The sequence below is a fragment of the Myotis yumanensis genome, unplaced genomic scaffold (assembly GCF_028538775.1).
Source record: "Myotis yumanensis isolate MYYU_CA2020_CCGP unplaced genomic scaffold, mMyoYum1.0.hap1 SCAF_7, whole genome shotgun sequence".
Taxonomy (NCBI): Eukaryota; Metazoa; Chordata; class Mammalia; order Chiroptera; family Vespertilionidae; genus Myotis; species Myotis yumanensis.
In genome coordinates, this window is record NW_027223758.1 from 42,521,173 (window position 1) to 42,547,945 (window position 26,773).

Genomic DNA, 26,773 nt, shown 5'->3' on the forward strand with positions numbered 1-26,773 from the left:
ATCACCTGGGAAATTCTGAAAAAACAATTCATGCCCGAGCCCCACCCTGGCCAATTAAGTCACCCTTTGTTAAGGTGGGGCCTGGGCATTAGAAGTTTTAAAATATGCCCCAGATGATCCTAATGTCTGCCCAGGATAGAGAATCACAGCTCTAGACAAGAGGTCTGCAAAGTTTTCCTCAAAGGACCAGATAGTAAATACTTTCGATTTTGTGGGCCGTACAACCTCTGTTGAAACTACTCAGTCCCATACAGGCCTACCTGGTTTTATTGCACTTAGCTTTATTGTGCTTCACAGATGTTGTGATTTTTACAAATTGCGGTCAAGACCTTCCACCAGCAAAAAGATTACGACTTGCTTTATTGTGATACTCGTTTTATTGCGGCGACTGAGAACCAGCTTGCAGCATCGCTGAGTCATGCCTGGATTGTGAAAGCAGCACTGGCCCTGTGTCAAGGAGGGAGATGGCTGTCCTCCAATGGCTTGTTGTTTATGGCGGTAGTCTCTCCTTAGCCTCAGTCTTGCTGTTATGGTCTCAGTTACCTGTGCTCAACCTTGGTTAGAAAATATTAAATGGAAAACTCCAGAAATAAATAACTCATAGATTTTCCCATTCGGGGCCATTCTGAGTAATGTGATGAAATCTTGAGTGGTCCTGCTGCATCCCACCGACCGTGATGCATCCCTTTGTTCAGCATCTCCACGCTGTAGACACTCCCGCCTGTTAGTCACTTGGTAGTAGTAGGTTCACCAGGTTATCAGATAGGCTGCTGTGGGATCTCAGTGCTTGAGCTCAAGTCACCCTTATTTTACTTCATAATGGACTCACAGCGCAAGAGTAGTGGTGCTGGCAATTCGGATTTGCCAAAGAGAAGCTGTAGAGTGCCTCCTTCAAGTGGAAAGGTGAGTACAGTATACAATAAGATGTTTTGAGAGAGAAACCACATTCACTTAGCTTTTATTGCAGTATATTGTTATAACTGTTCTATTTTATTATGAGTTATTGTTCTTAATTTCTTGCTGTTTCTAATTTAACTTTATCATAGTGCTATACATAGGGTTTGGTACCATGTAGCACTGAGTGACAGATGTAGAAGCAGGAAATCTGAGGCACAAAGTCATCTCTAGAAATTAAAAATACACTTACCCAGAGCAAGAACACCTACAAATGAGAGGGTATACATCAGACAACATGAGAGCATGCACCATTATTCTCCCTCAACAATGAGAAGGACCTCGGATGCAAAATGCAGGCTCAGGGAGTGACATCTGAACATACCTGTCTCTTGTTTTGGTCATTTAACTTCGATAGATTTAAATGGTGGAACTGAGTGCCAATAAATTCATTTGAAAGTGACACAAGGAAGCTAACTTTGCCCACTTCTTTTGCTTTGAAATTCAGTGTATGACTCCATCGGGAAACTTGGGAGCAATATTCTCAATGGGAACGTGGATAGACTGGGATCTTACAGTGAGTGCCTCTCCACCCACGCCCCCTCGGGGAGCTTCCAGGGGCAGTACTGCAAGCTTCAGATCCTGCAGGTGAGCGTGGGGACTGCGTGCATGCTCTTGAAGGACAAATGAACCTCACAGTATGGAACCCATTACAACTTCGCTGATTAGTCTTCTTAATTAAAAAAAACAAAGCACCTATTAAGATGTTTTTCAAAACATTAAAACTAAATTTTAAACAGTGGCAGAAAGTTGCTTGCATGCTCTGAGTGTGGGACATTATAAGAGGCAGTTGTTCACAGACCACAGAGGCCTTCAGATATTCCTCCTACCGTATTATATGGGGCAAGACCTCTGGAGGACCTTCATGGGAAATCCAAGGTCAAGTCCCAGCCAATACTCGAGGGCATTAACTCCTGACTTACCATCAGTGTTTGGAACATGAGGGAGGGTGGACTTCCCATTACCCTTAATCCTGTCCCAGAAGCAGAGTATAACACAGGAATTTGAGGTCATCCTAGCAGATAGGCTGGGACTTCTATGACCTTATCACTAAATCCGTTGACTGAAGTCACATGGCTCACTATCTTCAAAGCATGTTATTTTTTTACTGCTGGGCTGGGGAGGGACTAGTAAACGCACGGCTTCCTATTAAATACAAAAATAGACTTTATGCATGTCGCAACGCTAAAAAAAAAAAATACATTACTGATTGGCTAGTAGCAAGCAATCCAAGGTCTCGGCTGTTAATACTATAAAATGGTCTTACAATGTCAACCATTGGACATAGGGAGATTATCACCCAGCTCCATTTGTCCCCTGAGAGTTATGATGGTCGCTTCAGGATTTAACCAGTGTGTACAAATGTCGCATCCTGTTTTCAAAGCGGATGAATGGTTTTGCTATCAGAGCAAAAGGTCAGGCCTACACAATCATGCAAGTTATATGTTCAGAAGCATCCCAGAAACCTTTATTTATAATTGATATTTGTTTTATTGGGACAGGCATTCTAATTATTGGCTTGATTTGTTTGTAAAATCTTTACTTGATATATGGTGTCCTGCTAGGATGAAATGACAGGCTGGCAGTCTTATTAAAAATTGTAGGAGTGTTAACTTTTAATACGGGAGAGGGATACTCTGGGGCACGCGCCCACCCTGGGGCTGCTTTCCAAATAATCAGCTACATTAAGCCTCGGAGCATATTTTTATTTAAATATGGGTGCATCCGACGTTCTGTAAATTCACCGGAACTACTCTGTTATGGAAAAGCCATCCCCAAAGAAGTCAGCCAACTTTCCCTCTTTTAATACCTTTCTCTTCCCTTTCCCAGTGTGCTTAATTCATGCGTAGTGCAGCCACAGCCTTACTGACTTGGAAACCATTATGTATGTATTCCATGAACGTTAGCATTAAGGAATGCTGTGGCCTTCTGTTTCCCAGGATGTAGCTGACTACAGTGTGGGCGTGTGTGTCCCTGATTCTTGTGCGGAAGAGGATGTGACTGCGTTGGCTCAGCTGGGTAGGTGCAAAAGAATCCCCAGGGAGCCCTAGCCAGTGTTCTCAGTGCTTAGAGCGTTGGCTCCTGCACGGAAGGGTCACAGGTTCGATTCCCTTCCAAGGGCATGTGCCTGGGTTGCAGGTCCCGTCCCCAGCCCTGGTTGGGGCACATGCAGGAGGCAGCCAATCAATGTGTCTCTCTCACATCTATGTTTTTTTCCCCCTCTTTCTCCTCGCCCCTTCCCTCCCTTCCATTCTCTCTAAAAATCAATGGAAAAAATATCACTGGGTGAGGATTAACAATAACAAAATAGAATACCTAGTGAAACTATTGTCTCAGCATAAAGTTTGAAAAACCCCAACAACTCAGAGCCAAGGAAGGCCATTCTTTCAGGATCAAATGAAACTTTCATTCCGATAAATGCAATAAGCCGAGACTAATGGAGTTTTTTTTGGGGGGGGGCGGGGTTTGGGAGTGATGGTGGTGGCATAGGAAGGGAGAAGGCAGGAAGGAGGAGAAAGAATAAAGAAGGTAGGAGTTGCATTTTTATACAATAAAATTTTCAAGTGAAACAACCTTCCCTCACAGTAAGCTCCTCGTTGGGCTTGAAGAAAGGAGGTAGGTGATGTCCGGTTTCTTTTCTTTTGGTAATATATTTTCATTGATTTCAGAGAGGAAGGGAGAGGGAGAGAGAGATAGAAACATCAACGATGAGAGAGAATCATTGATCGATCAGCTGCTTCCTGCACTCCCCGTGCTGGGGCTCGAACCCCCCCCCCCCCCCCCCCCCCCCCCGGCAATCCGGGCATGTGCCCTTGACTGGAATTGAACCCTGGGCCCTTCAATCCACAGGCTGGTCCTCTATCCGCTGAGCCAAACCAGCTAGGGCGAGGTGTCTGGTTTCTATATTGCGAGTGTCCTGTGCTGGGGCCCATGTGTGGAAGTCTGTCAGCTGCCACATCCAGAATGAACTAGGATTGTCTGAGGCCCATGTGTGGTAATGGATTAGTGGTAAGCGCCCAGCTTTGGTCCTGGTCGTCACCTCCCAGCTGTGTGATCCTGGGCAAATCACTTAATCTCCCCATACGTCTCCTCTTTCTCTCTATAGAGAGGCTGGACAGGCAGTCAGTGTGGATCCAACTCTCAGTGGCCTTCCAAACACTTTGGATCTTAACCTGCAGAATGTATACAGTTTAGTCCGCATGAAAACTGGTTTGATTTCCTCAACTCGTTCAAAATTTTCAAAGGAAGAGCTTTAAAGCCTAAAATTGTTGACTCTTGTGTTTATTCTGGTTACCAAAATAAGAACTAACATGACAGCCCTGGCTAGTGTGGCTCAGTTGGTTGATCGTCATCCTGTACACTGAAAGGTTGCAGGTTCAATTCCCGGTCAGGGCACATGCCGGGTTGCAGGCTCAATCCCCAGTAGGAGGCGAGCAGGAGGCAGCCATTCAGATTCCCTTTCACATTGATGTTTCCTTCTCTCTCTCTCCATCTTCCTTCCTCTCTCTCAAATATCAATTTTAAAATATTTAAAAAAAAGAAAACACTGTTTCTCTATTCACAGAACGCTTCTAACACCAAAGGTGTGGGTTTCCCCCTCACATTGTGTATTTCTAACACTAATTAACGGTAGGTAGTGCTGACCCCACATGTTAAAGGCACAGTCCCCTTACTTCAGATGCCAGTTGGAAGTAGTGGGTCCCCAGATTACCCACTTCTGACCTGGCTGCAAATTAGGTGATCCATGACACCCTCCTTGGATTTGATCATTTGCTCTAAGTCTAATGGCTCACAGAACTCAGGGAAACACTTTACTTACTATTCCTGGCTTATTACAAAGGACAAAACTCAGAAAGAGCCAAGTGGAAGAATCCGTGCCCTCTCAGGGTGCACCCGCCCCCCCCCCCCCGCCCCCAGCACCTCAGTGTCTTCATCAACATGGAAGCTCTCTGAACCCCTTCCTTTAGGGCTCTCGTGGAGTTATATTAGGCACAATTGATTAGATCATTGGCCACTGGTGATTGACTCAATTCCCACCCCCTCTAGAGGTCAGGGAGGGGGCTGAAAGTTCCAACCCTCTAATCACAAGGTTGGTTCTTTCGGCACCCCCCGCCTCCCCCCCCTCCCCCCCCCTCACCCTAGGGTCCCCTCATTAGCATAACCTCAAGTATGGTTGAAAGGAGTTTACTGTATTATGAATAACAGCAGGTGTTCCTCTCACCGCTAACACTCAGGAAATTCCAAGGGCTTTAGGAGCTCTGTACCAGGAACTGGGGATGAAGATCTAATATGTATTTATTATGTCACAATATCACACACATTATTAAAAGTCCTCTTTTAAGTGTTTATATTGCAGCTAGTCTTCAACAACCTTAATTTTCCTCTGAATTTATGATTATCCCTAGAGCTCCAGATACATTATTTATCTAGCCAAATATTTTATGTGCTTTTAAAAAGAAAACCGATTGTAATAAATCAAATTTTAATTTTAATTCTTGTTGAATAAGTCATAAATAGCCTAGCAACAAAGATAAATTTGCAGAGTTTTATTAAATTAGCATTTCAAGTGAATAAATGACTCCCTAAATCTGAGTTAATGTTCACATGATTTAAGAGATTTATCAATTAGCCTAGTTTTTTAAATGCTAAGCTTATTAGTCAGAATTGAATGGGAAAATAAAATTAGAATAAAAGGGGAAAGTAGAAACTATTATAATACAAAGATATTTTATTTGTTTTTCAATTACAGTTGATATACAATATTATATTAGTTTCAGGTGTACAACATAGTGATTAGACATTTATATAATTTATGAAGTCATCACCCCCAGAAGTCTAGCACCTCTGACATCATACACAGTTATTACAATGTTATCGATTGTATTCCCTGTGCTGTACTTGACGTCCCCATGACTATTTTAATAACTGGCAATTTGTACTTCTTAATCCCTTTCACCCTTTTTACTCAGCCTCCCAACACCCTCCAATCTGGTGACTACCAATTTGTTCTGTTTTGCAAAGATATTTTAATGATTTTCTGAGGAACTGGAGAAAGGATTAGGGTGAGCAGAGCTGACTTGGATATAATTCAGTCCTCACTGCCAAGGCATTTCTCCAGCTCTGCACAGAGGTAGTAGATAGAAATGGGAGGGCCTTTGCCCAGGGGAAAAGCTTCCCATCTGGAAAGGATTTGTCAGCTATTCCTTACAGCTTTTGATGGGGTTGCCAATATTTCCCCCACAGTGTGGGGGTAACCAGCTCAGCAATCACAGGAGGAAGCTGTTTGTGCAGACTTTACTCATCTGGAGCAGGAGGGCGGTGAGTTCACACATGGAGACCATAGCAGATAAGCCAAAAAGAAATGAGCCAGCATTGCACAGAGAGGGACAAAGACTCTGGGCAGAGCAGAACATATTGCAGAAAACTGCACAGTGTGGTTGCCGTAGGATGTTATAAAATTTAAACCAACAGACTTTGTGTGGTTCCTGAGAATGAAAATATGTAACACCAGAGTGTTGAGATTCCAGATAAAATGTGGATGTGATGATTACAAACCCAGTTACAGGCCCGAACAATTCATATCCGCATATTTCAGTGTCACTCATTGTGTTCCATTTCCTAGGGATTGTTGGGGAGGAAAAACTTTTTCTTCTACCCTTCTAAGTTCTTTGACTGGTCTAATAATTAAAGTGACATAAGATAGTTTAACAGGAGAAAACATTTTAATTCCATATGTATGGGGAATATTGAAAAATACTTCCCATAAAAATACAAGGCCCAAAGGCAAGTTGGGCAGTTGAGGCTTATAAGCCATCTTGGGCTAAGGAGTGGGATAGGGGTGTAGGGCTTCAAAGGACAGGAGAGTAATTCATAGGACAAGAAGAACAGATGTTTGGTGATTAGATGTTTGCCTTGCAATACAGATGGGATATTCAGATCAAAGTTATCTCTGATAGTAGCTTTCCCTCTGAGCCAGGCCTCTTATCTAAATTCTTTTAGGCATTTTGTGGTGGCAAATTCTACTCCCCTGTGAGATCCTATAACACAATGCCATTACCTGGGCAGTTTAAGATGCATCACTCCAACCTTTACCTCTTGTCGTCACTTGGAGTTCTGTTCTGTGTGTCTCTCTGTGTCCAAACTTCCCTCTTTGTATAAGGCCATCAGTCATACTGAATGTAAGGTCCAACCTAACCTAGTATGACCTCATCTTAAGTTGATTATATCTGCAAATACCCTATTTCCAAATAAAATCACATTCACAGTTCCCAGGGGCTAGGGCTTGAACCTTTTTGGGGCGGGGGTAGGGGGTGGTAAATACAATTCAACCAAGAAAACTACCTAATACCTAGTTTCCTAGTTTGGCTGGATTATCTGAGGTCCCTTAAACACAACAGGGAGTTGGGAGGGTGATGACTCAGCCCATATCTACACTTAGAACATGCTTGATAAACATTAGACGAATCTGGCTGAAGTTTAATTATGAGGCCAATGACCTTACCTGGTCACAGGGACAATACAGAGCTGAAAAGAAGGGGCTTGGTTTAAGGGTCTCTTAACACTGAGTTAGCAAACTTTATCCAGACTCAACTTTCTCTGTCTCCTGCCCTGATGGAAATTTTAGAACATCACATGGTGATTTCACTGACACCATTTGCAGTGGCCCAAAGCAACGAGTACGGAGCTACTTACAATCCATGTTCAACAGTCCCTTACAATAGCTGTAAACTGTCTTCTTTCCTATGCTCTGTTAGGCTGGTATCATCTTGCTTTGCTGATTATAATCAGAATTATGAGGCCTCCATAGTAGAACAACGGTGCTAGAACTACAAGGGATACATCTTTCCCCACTACTATCCCTGATTGAGTGCTGATTGAGAAAATGGAGTGATTCTGATAAGAACTCCTTGAATTACCCACAAAAGTGCCTCTCTGACTAAGAACTTAAAAGAAATCCAAAACATTTCATAGAATACCATTTCCTGTTCTCAGTTTAATTCAGAAAATATTTACCAAGCATTCTTCTATTTGGCTCTTGTGTGTGACATCACAGGTGTGCTGGGGGACCATCAAAAGAAATTGGGAGTTATTCATTTTCGGAAACCTATAGTTCAGATAGTAAGAAAAGAATGTGTGCCCAAGGCTGCTGGGAAACTGTTGGAAAATAAACAGTCCATGTCACATTGAGTGGTGGGGACAGGCTGGCCTGGAGAGGAGCTTTGGGGCGAAGGGGAAGGGAATCACACTGGGGAGGAGAAAAGGGAATGTTTATAGCGAGGTCTTAAGCTGGCCTGAGTTAGGGAAGATTTGGGAAGATGGGCATGATGAGATGTCGGTAGGAAACAGCTTGAATAAAGGTTTCCTATTCCCCTGTGTAGACCTAGAGTCTAGCACAGATTTAAGGTCGACTGAATGTGCACAGGCTGCCAATTGGTTTTATTGACCGTGGCAGGATTCAGAGTCGGGTGTGGGTGCTTCTTCTCAGTGCTGCTGGGACCTGGGGACATTGACTTGGGTCTTTGGGTGGGGTTGGATAAGCCCAGCCAACCAGGCCCACCCGAGCAGCCTCATTATGAGAGTCTGGGCCTGGTTTCCTGTCTGAGTACGGCCCCATTGAGCACAGCACTTTGGTGAGTGCCTATGCTAGTTGCAAAGGGCTGCCTTAACAAAACACCGCAGCCTGGGGGCTCAAACAACAAATTTCTTTCCCACATTTCTGGAAGCCCAAGATCAAGGTGTGGGCAGGGTGGTCTCTCCTGAGGCCTCTACCCTTGGCTTGCCAATGGCACCTTCTTGCTGTCTTCATGTGGTCCTTCCTCTGTGTGTTGACGTCTGTCCAAATGTCATCATATAAGGATGCCAGTTGGGTTGGATTAGGGCACACTTCAGTGGCCTGTTGTAACTTAATCACCTTTTAAAGGCCCTACCTCCAGAACTAGTCACATTCTGAGGACCCGGGGGAGCCACTGGTTAGAGCTTCAACATATGAAATTTGGGGGGACACAATTCAACCCATAACAGTCTCTTTTCAGAGTCCCTTTGAACTTGATTTTGGGAACTCTACCGCTCAATTCTGTTCTACTCAGTCTCTTCCCCCGCTGACCCTTAGGATCCCAGAGTCCTGTGATTAACATGAGAGGAGGGTGGGTGCTTTGGAGGAATGGTGTCTGCAGCAGCCCTCAGATCTAGGCAACCAGGATGCTGTCCTGAGCTCCATACGTTAGGGACCCCTCTACTGGCCTTCCTCTGGCTGTCCTCCTTATTGGATGAGATGTCTGTAGGGCCAAGGAGAGGTGCTAACCTGGAGCCTGCGCCTGCCCTTCCAGTTCGCACTCTCAGTGTCTAGGACCCCAGAGTACCCTGCCCAGATGGCTCCCAGCCCCCTCTAGGGAGTGACTGCAGTGGAGTGGAGTTAAGGGGTGGAGCTTAGATTGTCCACACTCTTACCTGTACGGTGCTTGGCACAGAGCAGTGGGAGTTTGGGGGTGAGATCCTGTGGAACCCCTTAGCACCCCTGTCCCTGGTGGAAATGTAAAGGATTCGAGTGTCTGAAGGCCAAAGGTGATGATGCCTTCAGTGTAACCAAGTTAACCGCACCCCCCACCCTGCCACACACACACACACACACACACACACACACACACACACACACATCCCTTCCAGCATTGTTCTGGCTTCTTGGCTACTTAGAGGTTTAAAAGTTGCTGCCACTCTCCAAAGTGGGTATGGTGATGGATCTGGGCAGAGCCAGGAACATCATTTTGTGAGTATCCAGCCTGGACCATCTGTGGGGTAGTGGGCAGTGTCAACCTGTGACCCAGAGGCGTTCTCCGAGTCCAGGTTTGCCCGCTGAGCGAGGACCCGGGGCTCCTGTGTCCTCTGGCTCAGGACAGCATTGCTCAAGGCTTCAAGTTTCAGCCTTCAGCAAATTGCTGGCTGTGCAGGAAGGACTCCTGGGGCAATGCAGGTGAGGTCGGCTGCAACTTGCTTTTCTTGGCTCTGGGGCCTGTGAGGCAACTCCTCTAGGATTTAGCTGCAGAAAGACCATTGGAGACAATGGGGGTTCACTTTTCAGCTGCTGTTAAGCCCGTGCTGAAGGGAAGATTCAGGTGTAAAAAACAGTACACGTTTAAAAACAATGGAAGGGGAAGGAAATTTGATCTGGAAGTCCAGAGACTTACTTTATCTTTTTATTCCTAGTTCTGTTGTCTTCTACTTTCTGTAGGGCCTCGGGTAAAAAATAACAATTTCTTCAACAGTGTAGATAAACTACAAAGCTTTTACAGCTTGATTTTGGATTTCGCTGTGGCCTCCAACACGGGCTGTGCAGTTAGAGGTGACAAAGGAAGGTTCTGGCTGCTGTGGTTTTGCAGGGTGTCTGCAGACCGTCACCACGGGAATGGAGGAGGCCAGGAAGCTGGTTTTCTCAGTTCACACAGGGTCATCAGGCTGGGGCCCGGTTCCCACGGCCCAGAGGCTCGTGAATGAGTGGTTGATTGACAAAGGCCAGTGGACTCCTTTAAAATTAGAAATAGAACTTCCAGCGGGAACAGACATGGCGATGGTCAATACACTTCTTTTTCAGTGGGAGAGTTTATTTGGGAAATTCAAATACTACCAGGAAGTAGCTGGGGACACATAAATTCAGAGCAAGTGTTTAGACATTTTAGAAAACCTTTGGCCAGACTCATGGAACAGTGGGTGTTGGAGTGGAAGGGGCACTAGAATACATTGTGTCCAACCCACCCTTCCTCTTTATGCGATAAGGAAATGAAGCCCAGAGAGGTGAAGTGACTTGCCCAGGGTCACACAGCAAGCTGGCTCAGACCCAAGCCTCCTGAATGCAAGTCTAGGCAATGTAGTGTGGTGAGGTAAGGTAACATGAGGGAATAAAAAACCACATTCTTCAAGTTCATACAGCCCTGGGCTGAGTTCTGGCCCTGCCACTTAGCGGCAATAATAATAAAGACAATAAAATTAGTTGAGCTCTTACTACAGGCCAAGTTCCTTCTAATTGCTTTATCGTCATTGCTACATTTAGTTCTCACAACAACCCTACAAGTTAGGTTTTATTATCTCCATTTATCAAGAGGGAAACTGAGGCACAGAGTGATGAACTAACTTGCCCATGGTATATAGTAAGGGGTGGGTGTAGGCTCCTGAAGTGTAGAACCTGTATTCTTAACCGTTATGCTCAAGTTCACGAGCTTATCTGATGAGAATTGTCCTTGTCTGTAACATACGGTGAGTGAGAGAGAGCTCCTTGTAGGGTTGTTGACGGATTAGAAATCATGACCAGAATGTGTCTCATTTCTAATGGGCACTTACTGAAAAGCAGCACTGTTGTTACAATCAGTGTTGCCGCTTTGTTAAACTGTGCTGTGTCCCCCTCCTTTGTGGAGGTTTTGGAAGTCCCCTGGTCCTGTGGTTCTCAAAGTGTGCACCCCGATTAGCAGCATGAGCACCTGGGACCTAGTGAGAAGGGCAGGTTCTCAGGCCCCAGCCCGGAACTACTGGGTCAGACCCTTGCAGGGAGGATCCACTCACCAGGCTCCGCAGGGAATGCTGAGGCACAGTAAGGTCTGAGCCCGCCGATCTTACCACTGATACCTTTATAGACTCTGTTATGGTGACTAATTAGCTGTGTCCTAAATTGGTGTGTCTTAGCTTCAATCTCAGACAGTACCCTTCCCCATCACATTGTGAACTTCCGTCATGTCATTCCATCTCATAGTGCAGTTACTGCTCTTGTGGGGACCTGTTCACAAATAGGTTTGAGCTTGGCAATGTCTCCTCTTCAGGACGCTCATTCCCAGCGCTGTGTGCTAGGAAGGATGAGGGAGTCTGGGCAGAGAAGTCAGGAGAGCCATGGTCCACCCCCAGCTGGGCTCAGCGTTCCTAGTTCTTACGGGTTTCCACATTGTTGTGTTCTATTCTCCCCATCCATCTGTGAACCATCCATCTGTAAATCAGATATATTAAAAGCCAGCTGCCCTTTTGGATGTCAAAATTTTGTTTTGAAATAAGAGATATGAAAACCCTTGGAAAAGTATAAAGTATTTATTGGCAACTAAAGTCTTATTAATACAATCCTTTTTTTTTTTTTTTTGGTCTTGGCAGGTATTTTAAGATTCAGAAATGCTTCATTTTTGGCTCCTTCTCTCTCTCTCTTTACAATGAATGCGTCCTCCTTGCCTGATGGGGGTGTGGCCAGATGTGCTGCCGGAATGTTCCCCCTCGACGTGTTTGCTGCCATGTGCCTGTGAGTACGGCATCTGCGGGACCTGGTTGGGATGTGTATGTTGGGGCTGTTTTACCAACTTCCACTCACCAGCTATATGTAGCCTTGGATTCTGTCATTGAGTGTTGTCTGGCCCTGGCTCCGTGTGCAGGGAGGTCACCATTTACCTTAAACAAGAAAATGCAGGAGTTCAAGAGGAAGGATAGCCACACCCAAAAGTGACTGGGTTTAAGGACCCCGGAGAGAGGTATTCGGTCCCCAAATCCCCCTGGTCCTATCACGTGACCACTGAAAGTGAATGTCTCTTATTTGAGGCCTGGCTGCTTTCACAAGCACCTCCGCAATCTTGCCTGCTACTTCCTGTTTGCATCCTGCTTTGCACCTTAGGAGAAACTAATGGAATTGCTGGCTCGCAGCTCAAATCATTTGATAAGGTGCTTTCCTGAAAACTTCCCCTAAGCTGCCCCCTGCTAGGAGATGTCTGTGTCTGTTTCATCACCCTGTCACCCTTTTTAAGTAGCATCCAAAGCTACTTAAAAAAACATTTTTTTAAAAATTGATTTTAGAGAGGAAGGGAGAGGGAGAAAGAGAAACATGGATCGGCTGCCTCTGCACGCCCCCTACTGGGGATTGAGCCTGAAACCCCAGCATGTGCCCTGACCAGGAATCGAACTAGTGACCTCTGGGTGCATAGGACAATGCTAAACCAACTGAGCCTCACCTTTATAAAAACTGTGCCAATTTGATAGATAAATCAGTTGGTTTAATTTATATTTTTAAAAAATTGGTAACGACCCCCCCCCCCCCCAACACACACACAAAAGTTTATTTATCTGCTATTTATAGTCTCCTCTCCCTTTTCTATGTGTGTGTTATTTGGATGCTTATGGATTTTTAAGGTTGATTTATAGACAAAGAATATGAATCCTTTGTGGTATCAGCTGCAAGTATCTTCTGATGTTTTCACTGCTGTTTGTTTATTATTTCTTTACAATTATAATAAGAACTTTAGTGAAATCCATTGATCTTTTACTTTGTCATTTCTTTCAGTTATTTATTCTTAGAAAACTACTTCTAATCCTTACAAATGTTAAAGATTAACCTACCTTCCAGCAAGAGCTGGAGTGGTTTTGTGTTTTCTGGGCTATTTTTTCTGCACCTCACCGTGGTGTCTTGGTGTTGTGGTGTTGGGGTGAGGGAAGGCTTGGCCACACATGGATTTCTTCTCCCTACAGGTTCTTCACCCTGCTCGGCCTCGCCCTTCCTCTGGCTGGAACTGCGTATGTGGCAGCCAGGGGGTGGGGGTCAGACCGTGGGGCGTCCTCCACACTCGGGGCACATGCAGCCACTTACGGGAGCCTGCCTTTGAGAGAGACAGAGAGGAGTGAACCAAGGAGCAGAATCGAATGGCCGGTCGGCCTGGCCCATCTTGCAGGAACCCCGAGCAGAGGAAAAAGTGGGCATTTGAATAAACTACCACTCATGAGAGGGGACTTAGATGAGTACAGAACTGGGAAAGAATTCCCGCCGTGCTAAGTGTAGCAAAGCCAGCAGCCTGAGTGCCAGCGTGGAGGGCGGGTCTCTGCTGCTCACCATTCAGGCTTTGTGCCCCAGCAGGGTGCCACGGCGAGGTCACTAAAAATGCTGCTTTGTTTCCTGGGCACAGTTACCCAGTGTTTCTGTGCTACTCAAAGACTAGGTCAGCACAGAGCTTGGGTTCCTCTGCAGTGATCCTCTAAGGAATAGTCCCATGATCACCATGTCTGTTCCCAGTGTCACAGTTCACAGATGACTCAGAACCTTCCTGGCACGGCCAAGGTACGTGGTGTACGTGTGCACGAAGCCAGGGGAGTGAGCACGCAGCACAGCTGATTAAAACGGGCGGAGTGTATCTGAGCCAGACGTGGATAACCCGGCATCAGTGAGGGCGGATCACAATGAGTCACACTGTTGTGCTTAAGTTAAAAAGTCAGGAGCAATGCCTTCATTTCCACCTGCCCCTATGGCGAGGAGAGGAGAACACACACACACACACACACACACACACACACACACCCTGAAACAAGAACAGCCTTGTCATGCAAATACCTCTAGAACACGTGATATAATTTTTGGCAAGGCCCCTGTACGTCTACACAATTGTCCCTCCTTTACTCCAACTAGGGGGATAAAAGTAAAACAAAATTTCAATGAATGGACCAGAAGAATATGAATATGTGAGAAAGTGGCGTCAGGGAATTCGTCCCATGCGGAAGCTGTAGTCATGATTTTATCAGATTCTGTTTGGCTCTCCAGGCAAAAACAACAACAGTAGCAACATCAACAAAAAACCCCAACAACAAGAAAAACAACAAAGAAACATGTTTTGTAGTCCTCAGATCAGAAGCCGGCTACCAGTCCGGGGGCTCCCTGTGACCCCATCATGACACCGTGATGGGAAGTGTTGGGTGCTAGGCTTCTGTGGAGTCAGTCCCTGCTGTCTTGTATTTTCTACCCCTGGGCCCTGGTTTGGCCCCCTGGGGCCTCCAAAAATAAATCTACTCGCTCTCTTGTTTCAATTACAGCCCCATCAGATTTTGGGGACAGTTATGATGACCTCCCCCAAGGCTCAGAACCCCTCAGTTGTTCCTTACATGACCAGCTGCTCAGCTGCCGTGTAGAAAGTTCCACAGTGGGTGTGGCAAAGAGAGCTCAAGCTTAGTCCCCATTCACACTTGCCTGGTTTCTAACTCTGCCCTTGGTCAGGTTGTTTGACCTCTAGGAACCTCGGTTTCCACATGTGTAAAATGGGGGCATAGAATGGGATTTGTTGAAGGACTTAAATGAGATGATGTACTTACCTCCTCCTAATTTATTGTTCTTTTCCTCATCTTTTCAGTTAAGTCCCAGGGTGGGGGTGGGGGAGTGGGAAGGGGTCTTGGCAACACTGACCCCGCTGCGGTCTACCTGGTTCCAGGGACCAGCTGCATGCTTCTGTCACTGAGTAGGAGCCTACAGTTATCACAACCCACCATTGCTGATCATCGGTAGGAGGCTATCCAAGAGGCCAGATCACAGGATTTAGGGCAGATGCTCCTGGATGGTGTCAGGAACTGGCTACTAAAACTTTAGCTTCTTCACCCAAAATGACACTTTCTATGGTGGGGAAACCAAAGGTTTGTTAGCTTTTTTTTTTTTTTAAATATATTTTTATTGATTTCAGAGAGGAAGAGAGAGGGATAGAGAGATAGAAACATCAATGATGAGAGAGAATCATTGATCGGCCGCCTCCTGCATGCCCCCCACTAGGGATCAAGCCCGCAACCCAGGCATGTGCCCTTGGCCAGAATTGAACCTGGGACCCTTCAGTCCACAGGCCGACCCTCCATCCACTGAGCCAAACCGGCTAGGGAGGTTTGTTAGCTTTTTAACAGCTACATTTAACTGTGTCTTCAAACTGGGGGGTTTCTGTGTTCTGTTGCTATAGAAATTTTTTTTTTCATTTCATTTTATTGGAGCAAAGTATCACATTCCTGAATGTTTGAAAATAGAACTTGAGATGGAGAGACCCCTAGGGTCCAGCATTTTCTTCTCTCCACTTTCACACTCACCAGCGGGTCAAATCAACATAAGACCCTCGTCTTCTGGAGGTTTGGAGCCAGATGGGGCATTTCAGATTCCTGCTTCTTTATCCTCTGAGTAATCCCTGCATTTGCTCAGTGTGGTTTCCTGTTACAGGAGCCGTCCTTTACCATTTAGATGAGAAAAAATGAGCGAGTGTTCGAGGATGTTTTCGTGAAGTAAAGAGCTGTGGCCGCTGCCCCCGGCGGTCAGGGCTCCTGCTGTGTGTTCCTGGCTTACAGTGGGCCCCCAGTAATATCCGAGAGACTTGAGGGGCTGCCGCAGTTTTTAAAGCCCTAACACGGCCAGCGGTTCTTGGACTTTGGTGAGCATTGGAATCTCCTGGAGGGCTTGTCACCCCCAAAGATTCTGACTCGGCAGGTCTGGCCTTGGACCCGAGACTGCATTTCTAACTAGATCTCAGGTGATGGTCTGGGGACCCCCCACTTAGACCACACGCATCATGTCATCAGCTCCCCCCCCCGCACCCCCCCCCCCCCCGTACTCCTATGCTTGATAATACTCTCCACTTCCACGCTAGTAGAATGGCACTCAGAAAGGCTGTCTTCCCTAGTGAGCAGTTATTTTCAGAAGATTGTATAAGCTGCTGCTAGTTAAGTGTGACCCACAAGTAGATGGAAAAAAAAATAATGATAGCAAAATGTATTCAGGATTTGCTTGCCAAGTTAGGCGCTGGGCCAGATGTTTGACAAACGTTCTCGAATCTTCGCAAGAACCCTGCCAAAAAGTGTGCTTAATTTAAAAGTGAGGGAACAGGCCCAGGGAGGCTAAGAAACTTGGTGGAAGTCAGCTGAGCCCAGATCCTGCATCTCGCCCTCCAGGCTGTGGCTCCTTGGGGCGCTGAGGGGAGCCACGGGGCCCTGGTGTAGGGTGGCTTACTGTGCTGGGGCTCTGCCAATTGCTGGGGAGTGAAAAGCCCTCCTAATGAGAGGCTGAGCTGCGTGCACATTTGAGAGCGACTCCAGTGGAAAAAAGCATAGTTATGGCTGGGACCTCAAAATGTTAGGCAATTACATGCTTCCATTTAAGAACTTGCTTTGGATTTCCAGAGGTTGGTTATAAGCCAGCTGTCCCTTGTGAGTAAGTTTGAATTCTGCAGGGATTTCTATAGCCCACAGTGTTTAAGGTGCCAAGCTACATCTGGGAGAAAATCTGAGTCTCTTGGAGGCAGCTTGAGCTTCTCAGGCTCCTGTTCCACAATTCTAGCTACTTGATTGGCTCTCATGATGAGTCAAATTGAAATGGAAAAATGCAGGGAATAAATTAAGTAGAAGGGATGAACTATTCTTAAAGCAACAGGGCTTAAAATAGTGAGCCTAGTAGCTACGATATTATCTCATTTGTTCTTCACAATAATCCTATGATTGAAGATCTACTTTGATTCCCCTTTTGCAGATGTGGAAACATAGGCACAGAGAAGTTAATTCACTTGCCAGAAGTCACAGAGCTAGTAAGTGATAGCCAGACTCAGAGCCAGGAATACCTCATATAAGGCCTGCACCCTCTGGGCCGCCTGCCCCTCTGTTTTCATGCCTGTACCTTGACAGGTAGCGGTGTTCTTTGTAAGTGATTCATTCTTGGGAGAGGACCAGGGATGCCATTTCTAGCAAAATGCTGCCCTCGTGTGCTTTCTTAATAATGTCTAAGTTTCCCTCCCCCCAAACCTTTCGAACACCAGACTGTGGTCAGGCATTGGCATCCTGGGGCCTGAACCTGGGCAGTGTATTCTGTGCAAGGCAGTGTGGGTGCCAACCTTAAGTCATGTCTGTTAGGCGAAGTCAGGGTTCATTGGGGAAAGAGACTAAGTCCAGGGGACCACATACAGATCCATAGGGGACGGTGGAGAACTGAGGTGGGCGGTCCAGGACCACAGTGAGGGATCATTGGGGACAGCCAAGATCACTGGTGTGTGTTTTGGTTTTTGTTAGTGGGGCGGCAGGTGGGTTGGTCTGGCTTTCAGGGGGACAGTGACACCTCTGCTCTCGCCTAGGATGCCTAGGAGCCGTGGACGGGGCTCTGAGATGCTTTTCTTGGCAGAAGAATGTGCCAGCCATCTGGACCACCACGACGCCAGGAAGCACGTGCTCTGCCCTGAATGGCATCCGGGTCTTGAGTCTCCTGTGGATCATGTCGGGGCACACCAGTCAGATGACCGCATGGCTGTCTCTGGGTGCGGAGAGCCGAGGGGCCTCTAAGAGCAGTCAAGGAGGAGAGCATGTTTGTGTAGCGGATCACGTTGCACCATAGGATGGGAGGCCACAGCTTCCCTCTGGTTTAGAGACGTGGCCGGAACCTCCCATAAATGAGTTTTCCAGGCCAGTGTCCAGTGGCTGCTTTGCCTCCTCCGAGGTACAAATCAGGCACCTGGCTTCCAAGTGAATAGTGACACCTGAGATTGTATTCTCATTGTCCAAACAGCTGGGCTCCCTCTCATCATGATTAATGATGCCGGAAACTGACATTATTTTTTTTCTCCTGGAAAAACAGGCAAGCATAGATAAGTACTGTGCATTAGTTAAGTCAATGTTTCTCGACCTTTCCCCGTTGCTACACTCCCGAAGCACTCCCATCAAGTACTCCCAGTGGCACTGTCTCCCCGGAGGCCAGAGGCATGCATCAGAGTTGGGGGCAGCTGAGGGGGGGGTGAAGAACCTCCCAGAGACCTGCACGGGTCCATGAGCAGGTGATGCTGCTGTAGTCCTAAGCGGGCTGAGGCCACTGAGAGCACAGAGGCGCGCAAAGCCTTAGCTACGACTAGGTACCTCCGTCTCCTCCCTTTTCTTTTTGCTCCAAGATCCCCTCGTAAGTGAATTACAGGGATACATGACACCCTCCCGATACAACTGAAAGTTGAATGTGTTTCTCCTGGTTTTTCTGAAAAGATAAATCACATGATTTTTTTTCTATTGAATGAATAAACACTGTTTTTTTATGTTTGTTACAGATAATGTGCTTGAATGGAAAGCCAGAGTGCTTAAAAACCCGCTCTACCTTTACTCCCGGAGTGGCCCATTCTATCTTGGGGTTGACACATTCTTCCTGATCAGGTAATACAGTGCTTTTCCTGCTGTCATGCCTGTTGCTGCTTGTTTGGGGATGTGTGTATGCGTTGCCGTTCTCACTTTAGTGAGAAAAGCTGAATGGCTCACATTTACCCACCTGCCCTGGGCTCCGTCCATCGCGGCACAGCACTGCTGCCACACGCTCCCCTGCTTTGTATGTTCAGTTTACTAAATGCGTGAGGATGGTTCTAAAAATGGGCCGTTCACAAAAGGTGATTCTGTTTCTCAAAATGTTTATTTCAGTGGTTCTCAAATTCTGGTTCGTGGGCTGAGGCAAATCCATGATAAAGTTTCCAGTTAAACTTTACCATAGTAAAATGTGAAACAAGAAAAGAAAATGATATGATGTTTCACAAAGCTATGTCTATTTAAAATAACTACCGAGTGGTAAAATTTCTTAATTGTTTGGTAAATGTCAGGTACCTCATGACGTACTTTGCAGCATCACCTCTTTTAATCCTCAAGACGTCCCTGTGCAGAAGGGACCGTTGTTAAAATCCCCATTTTTTTAGTTGAGGTAAAATTCACATCACCTAAAATTGAGCACTTAGAGTAAACAATTTAGTGGCATTTAGCACATTCACAATGTGGTGCAACCACCGTTTCTATCTAGTTCCAAACATTTTCATCATCCCCAAAGGAAACCTCATGCCCATTGAGAAGTTACTGCCCAGCACTCCCTCCCCCTCATTTCTGGAAATCTGCTTCCTGTACCTATGGATTTACCTGTTTTGGCTATTACATATAAACACATTGTATAATATGTGGCCTTTTGTGCCTGGCTCTGGCCATTTAGCATGATGTTTTTGAGGTTCATCTATGTTGTAGCAGGTGTCAGTACTTCATTTTTTTTTAATGGCTGAGTAATATTCCATTGTATGGAGAAAGCACAAAGTCTCCACTTTGAAGAGAAAGGACTTAAGATTGAGGGGGATAGTCCTGGTGGACCCATGATTTAAACCCAAGCAGTCTGGCTCCGGAGTTTACGTCTTAGCCACTGTGCTAGCCTGTCTCCAGCTCTTCTGACTTAAGCATCCCGTCCTTCACAGGGAGATGGTGATGACAGATAGCAGCTCTTTTTATCAGGTGCTAATCATTCATCCATCCAGCCAGGATCTAGTGCAGTGGTTCTCAACCTTCCTAATGCCACGACCCTTTAATACAGTTCCTCATGTTGTGGTGACCCCCAACAATAAAATTATTTTCGTTGCTACTTCATAACTGTAATTTTGCTACTGTTATGAATCATAATGTAAATATCTGATATGCAGGATGTATTTTCATTGTTACAAATTGAACATAATGAAAGCATAGTGATTAATCACAAAAACAGTATGTAATTATATATGTGTTTTCCGATGGTCTTAGGCAACCCCTGTGAAAGGGTCGTTCGACCCCCAAAGGGGTCGCTACCCTCAGGTTGAGAACTGCTGATCTAGTGAATGCCTAATTGCCAGGCATTGTTCTAGGTCCTGAGCTACTTCAGTGGATAAAACAAACAAGGACCTCTAGTCCTTGCATACATGCATGGGAAACCAGCAATAGACACAAATAAACAAGAAGCAATCTGATAGTAATAAATGTCAGGAAAGAAATAGCCAAGAAGGAGATAGCATGGGTATTTGTTTCATGAGGTTGGAGGAGGTTTGTCTGGTGAGGGGCTGTTCCATCTGAGACCTGAGTGGTAAGAAGCAGCCAGCTCCCAGAACGCCCAGGACGAGAATGTTTCAGGCAGAGGCAGCAACTAGTGTCAAAGGACTAAGGCCGGAGAGAGTGAGCCTTGTTAAAGGGCCTGAGAGGCCCCGGGGGCATCCTGAGGCATCCGTGGGAAACAGACAGCAGAAAGAAGGCCGAGCATAGTGTGGGTCGAGGGAGCAGGGAGAGACGAAGGCGGGAGAGGGGGATGCGCCCGCCACCGAGGACCTGGTAGCAAAGCGAAGGAGTTGGATGGGAGTCTTGTGAAAGGGAAAGTCGCTGGATTGCTTTAATGCGGCAAGTGATATGATCTGACTTTTTAAACCGGATTACTCTGGCTCCCGTGGTAATAATAGATCTAAGAAGGGCAGAGGCGGAAGCAGGGAGATCAATCAGGTGACCTCGGTTGCATTTAGGAGAAGTGATAAGGCTTGGTCTGGGAGGTGGTGGCTGGGATCGAGAGAAGGTCATGCTTAAGATACAGTTCAGAGGTGGAGTTGTTAGAACTTGTTGATGGATTGGATGTGAAATGTGAAGAAAAGAGAAGTTGAGGACAGCTTCTAGGTTTTGGCTTTGATAACTGAGCAGATGGCGATGTTAGTAGCTGACGTGGGGAAGATCAGAGGAGAAGCCGGGTTTGGGGAGGAAAGTCAAGCTTTCTGTTTTGGACAAGTTAAGATGAAGGGACCTTTTAGACACCCATGTGGAGGTGTTAAGTAAGCAGCTGGCTCTGTGTGTCCGGAGCTCACTGGCAATGTCAAGGCTGGAGACGGAAATCTTGGAGTGGATGGGATACAGGCGGTTTTTAAAGCCACAGGACTGAATCAGATCATGCTGCGAGGGGCATGAATGACAGATCAGGGCTGCATCCTAGGACAACTGGTGTCCCCACCTTTGGAAGCTGGAAATAATAGGAGGGGCCCAAAAAGGAGCCTGATGAGCAATAGTAAGAGATTGCTAATGACCATTCATTTTCTGCAACACTTCCCCAATATCCTGGTGACGTGCTCCCTCCTCTCTGCCAGGTTTTCACTCAAATGGCATCTGCCCAGAAAGGCCTTTCTTATCCCCTTATTAAAAATGGAGCCACTCGGCACTCTCTACTTCATTTTCTCTTTATCTAACTATTTTAGCTGCATCTCTGCCACCCCCCCACACCCCCAACATTCCCCTTCCTTTCTTATCTGTCTCCACTGGAATGTAAGGCAGGATATTTTGTTTTCTGTGCTGCTACCCCCAGTGCCAAAAGCAGTGCCAGGCACATAGTACTGCTCGGTAAATAGCTGTTGAAACGATTTCTTAATTGTTTCATCTCAGGACTCTGGTATGATAGTTTCTCAGGGCAATGCAGAAAAAGTAGGTGCAGAATAAGCTGAAACCTGTCCACTTGGGCAACAGCTCATGCCAGCGGTTCTCAACCTGTGGGTCGTGACCCCTTTGGCGGTCGAATGACGCTTTCACAGGGGTCGCCTAAGACCATCCTGCATATCAGATATTTACATTACCATTCATAACAGTAGCAACATTACAGTTATGAAGTAGCAACGAAAATAATTTTATGGTTGGGTCACAACATGAGGAACTGTATTTAAAGGGCCAGAAGGTTGAGAACCACTGTGCTAGGTGGTGGCCAAGGTGACGACAGAGTAGCCCAGACAGGCAAGGGTCAGAATCCACTATCGCAGCAAACCCAGCAGAGATACAGAACCATGGGCACCAGACTTTCCAACAGGGCATAGCTGAGTCTAACCAGGTGAAGTCCAGCTGCAGGAGACCAAGGCAGCCCCGAGGGAAGGGAAGTCTGCCCACAGCCCAGAGCTCTGTTCCCTGCAACCCCCCACACCATATGCTGCAGGCACTGATGGGCAGAGCTCCAAGCCCTGGGAGGGCAGCTGCCAAGGACAGATCGGGGTGGATGGAACCTAAGCCAACACTCAAGCTGCAGAATTGCCTCTAGGAGGGAAGAATGAAGGGCGCGAGAGGCCACAGGTCATCCTGGGCCATCAGGGGAAACAGGACAGCAGAGAAGCCGTCAGGTCAGCCCTGAGATAACCAAAGCACAGACCCAGGTTTCTGAATTTGCAGATGTCCAAGTAAATGACAAACCTGTGCCCCCTCTCATCTGGCTTGGTCTGCGGCCTGGAGAGGGCTGTGCCTGTCATCGGTGGTTCTGAGAGTCTGGTCCCTGCACAGTGGCACCAGCACCGTCTGGAAGCCCATTAGAAATGCATATTTCCAGGCCCCACCCAGACCCACTGCATCAGATACCTGGGCTGGTGCAAGCCCTCCAGCTGCTGCCACCGTAAAGGTCTGAGAACCACGGATGGAGCCCCAGTGAGAGACGTGATGGCGGACGGTGAAGCCACGTAGATCCCAGTACTGTCTGGGAGACAAAGCTGGACATTTTTTTTCTTTATCTCAATTTGCTTTTATTTTTCATTGCTAGACTCAGTAACTATTTTTTTCCTCCCAATTTTCACTTTATTACTTTATAAAGTGCATATATTCTTTTAAGTAAACTTTTTGTTTGAACAATGGAAACATTACTAACAGTGATACCTAGTATGGTCATTATGCTAAGAGTTTAAAATCTTCCACCCCATACGATTCTCACAATAAACCTATAAAGCCGGAACCAATATCATGCCCATTTTTACAGATGAGAAAGTTGATGTTCAGAAATGAAGTCACTTACCCAAGTCCCCCAGGTAGGCACATTAGCATCAGAAGTCGAATGTAATGTTTGTTTCATGGTGAAACTGTGTCTTAACTACGATGTCACTGATGGGTTTACATAGGAAAACCAAGGACATGAATGATTAGCCAGTGACCATTTAGAATCCTTTTCTACCTCTCAGGGTGACTTGCCACATCTCTACAGCAGGATTTAGAAGCATTTTTCTTTATTTTTGAAAGTATTACAGATGTCCCCCTCCCCCCCTCACTGACCCCTCCTCCTTGACTCTTTCCCAGCCTGTTTAGGTCTCTGGCTCTTCTCAGGCTCCTGGAGCTACTGTCTTGCTCGGAGCCTGTCTTCCTGCCGGCCCGTCCCTTTGTCCTGTCTTCATGACCTTGAAGGCCGGACAGTGCATGGCCGCACACAGAGTGAGACCCAGGCCTTGCTTAGTAACCACGCTGGTGGAGGGGGCGCCAGTTACTGAAAGGAAAGACTAGCTCAGGCCCCTGATTCTTTCCTGAAATTCAGAGGAGGCCAGAATCAGAATCCACCGCCCTAATTCCCCATCTTGGCGTTCTTTTTTAGTTGTCTCTTTAAATTCTGTTCCTGTTATAGTGGCTACTGTTTGCTGCATTTTGAAAGAAAAATCTATCTGGCAGAGAATAAAGACATTCTCCAACCCTCCCTTATCCCTTCCAAGTCCCACCCAACACACAAGGCCTTTTGAACAGGAAATCCATTTGTTCCTTAGGGAATCCATTAGTTCCTTAGTGGAAATCCATTTGTTCCTTAGTGGAATGTTCTGAGTGATGAGTTTGTCATCAGGATATGTTGGCTGAGGATTCTCACTGGGATCTTGGGCAACCCACATAACAGTCTTTGAGTCTTCATTTCCATATTAAGTAAGCAGGGTTGGTAATATTTTCCCTTTTATCTAATTGGGCTGTTTATTCACCTATTTGATTATTCACTCAAAAACCATTGCAAAGTGGTTTGGTATGGCTCCAGAAACAAAAGCAAAAGCAACCCTAGTGGTGTTGCAGCAAAAGACCACTGGCTGATGCTTGGGACAATAGTCACTAGTGTTCACTGAATATTCCTGGCTCTTCACCCTCAGTTGGCAACATACCACTTCCTGGCGCCATTGTGGTTGGTGGGCCACATCTTTAGGTCTGACCGGTGGTACCTGGTATTGCCATCATGCTGAGAGCTTTAAACATGCCCTTTCTGGGTGAGGACATGTAATTGCATGAGGCCCTCCAGAATGCTCCTGTCCTCTGCATGATCACTGGTGAACGTGGAGATAGTGGCTGCCCCATCAGCCTGGGTCCACAGTGAGGAAGTGGCTGACCCCAAAGTGGATGGCCATGGGCTTGCAGCATAAGCAAGAAAAAACAAAGATTGTTGTTTTGACTTGGAGACCAGATTAATCAACCAATGAGCTTTATCACCGATAAACAGTTCCTGTGCCTATTCTTCTCTTTCTCTCAGTGGCTGGTTAAGCGCGAGGTCATTTTTAAAGATGCAGCAGTCTTCAGAAAAAGGAATAACTGCTAAAGTTATACTCAGATACTACTTTAGTCGCCTTATAAGGTAGGTTTATTTATATAATTTCTCAATTTAGTATTGCTGTGTAACAATTTAGGATTTTTTTATTCTTCAACCCTTTTTTGAAATAATGTTTAAAGAAAAACAAATGGAGAGAAATCGTTTTCTTCCTTAAATACAGTTGTTTTTTGCTGGTTTAATGGCTTTTGCCAGTGGAAGATTCCAGTTTTCATGGCATTGGTCCTAATAAAATTTGAGGTATATGAAACCAGCAAAAACATCCTTATTCCTTAGTTGATGGGCATCAGATTTCAATCAACGTACCATCAGATTTTCATGGACTCTACATTCAACAGGAGCATTTGTATGGCTCCTGTAAATTGGTAGTAATTGGATCCTGTGAGTAAGAGTGCTAATGGTAATGATAAAGATAAAATAAGATACAACCAGGAGAGGGGCTGGTTGGTCCTTGGGACAATAGTCGTTCTGCTGAGAAGGAAGCCAGCTGGTGATCCTTGTGAATGTGTAGTTGGTTGGAGCAGAAGGATGACACTATTGGGACAAAATACGAAACCAGTGTGGTGGAGTGGCCGGTGTGTAATGAGACTGTCTACGTTTAGGTGGAAAAGGACCTTCAACTCATGGACCCCAATCCCTTCCTTTATATATTTTCTAAATCACTTAGGTGCTGAACTAGAGCCCCCGCTCTCATTACTCATGACCCATGCCCTTCTTGTCACACTACACTCTCATGAAATAGGAAGGGGAGTGTTGAAACAGTCTTCTGGGCTAATAAAATCGAGTGGTAAGATCTGATTCTCTAGTTTGTTTGCCAGGCTTGTATTCTGGCTCCATCACTTGCCAGCTGTGTGGCTTTGTGCAAGTGTTACAACCTCTCTGTGCTTGACTTTTCTTATCTCAAAAGTGGGGAGAGTAATGGCATCACTTCACTGGCCTCTCGTGAGGATTAAAATAGATAATGTATGTAAAGAACTTAGAAAAGTAAGTTATCATTGTTACTGTTGTTATTGTTATTTATACCTTTTTTAAAAAATATATATTTTATTGATTTTTCACAGAGAGGAAGGGAGAAGGATAGAGAGTTAAGAAACATCGATGGGAGAGAAACATCGATCAGCTACCTCCTGCACACCTCCCACTGGGGATGTGCCCGCAACCAAGGTACATGCCCCTGACTGGAATCGAACCTAGGACCCTTCAGTCCACAGGCTGACGCTCTATCCACTGAGCCAAACCGGTTAGGGCTATTTATACCTTTTAACTTTGCCTGTAAATAGGCTAAGAATGAGTACAAGCTAAGGAGTAGACCTTTAGTGATTCCTTTCCACTATGGATGTCTGGTTTCTTCCAAGCTCTATTAAGTCTGGCCCTCATCCTGGGGAGGACAGAATGCTGCTTCTGTCAATATCACTTGGGTGTGTGGCACTGGGTCAAGTAGCCTGCCTTGCCCTGAGGTCTTGTGGAGGAGAGGGACTGGATGCAGGCCAAGGGCTCAGTGATAAGATGGGAGATTAGGGTTTGCAGTGATCGAGTCAATGGCATGGTGTGTTCCGCCTGGTAAACTTGCTTCAGAGGAAAGACCCTGGAGCTGGGGATCAAGGAGGCAGATAAAGTCATGGTGAGGGGCAGGGAGAGCTGAAGGTGGGGGGCGAGGGGTGGTGAGGCATTACGGGGCATGATGGAGGCAAGGACCCCAGTGAGTAAATTACTGCACTAACAGGAGAGCAGGAGTCAGAGTGGTGATGAGCAGAGGGAACGCAGAGAAGGCAAGTCAAGGACACATTCGTAAGGTAGGGAGGTCTGGAAGAGTGCCAGGTTGGCCCAGGAAGAGAGTGAGCCCAACCTGGGACAGCACTGTTGTAAAAGGGAGGGGCCCATCACCAACCCATAGTTTGAACTCATCCTCTTCCAGGTAAACCCAGTGAGAAAGCAGCCATGCTCCTTGCTGTTCTC

At 46.2% G+C, this 26,773-nt stretch overlaps 1 protein-coding gene across 1 annotated transcript in view; it reads left to right on the forward strand.

The window, feature by feature from the left end:
- The window catches only part of LOC139013478 (O-acyltransferase like protein-like), a 49,983-nt gene that overhangs the window by 11,461 nt on the left and 11,749 nt on the right, over nt 1-26,773 (forward strand). Inside the window, exons 3-9 of the mRNA XM_070419504.1 lie at nt 1,403-1,542; nt 2,895-2,973; nt 12,076-12,217; nt 13,432-13,652; nt 17,808-17,987; nt 18,762-18,864; nt 24,743-24,844. Of these exons, the coding sequence (XP_070275605.1) occupies nt 1,403-1,542; nt 2,895-2,973; nt 12,076-12,217; nt 13,432-13,652; nt 17,808-17,987; nt 18,762-18,864; nt 24,743-24,844 (967 nt within the window). The remainder of the gene's footprint in view (nt 1-1,402; nt 1,543-2,894; nt 2,974-12,075; nt 12,218-13,431; nt 13,653-17,807; nt 17,988-18,761; nt 18,865-24,742; nt 24,845-26,773) is intronic.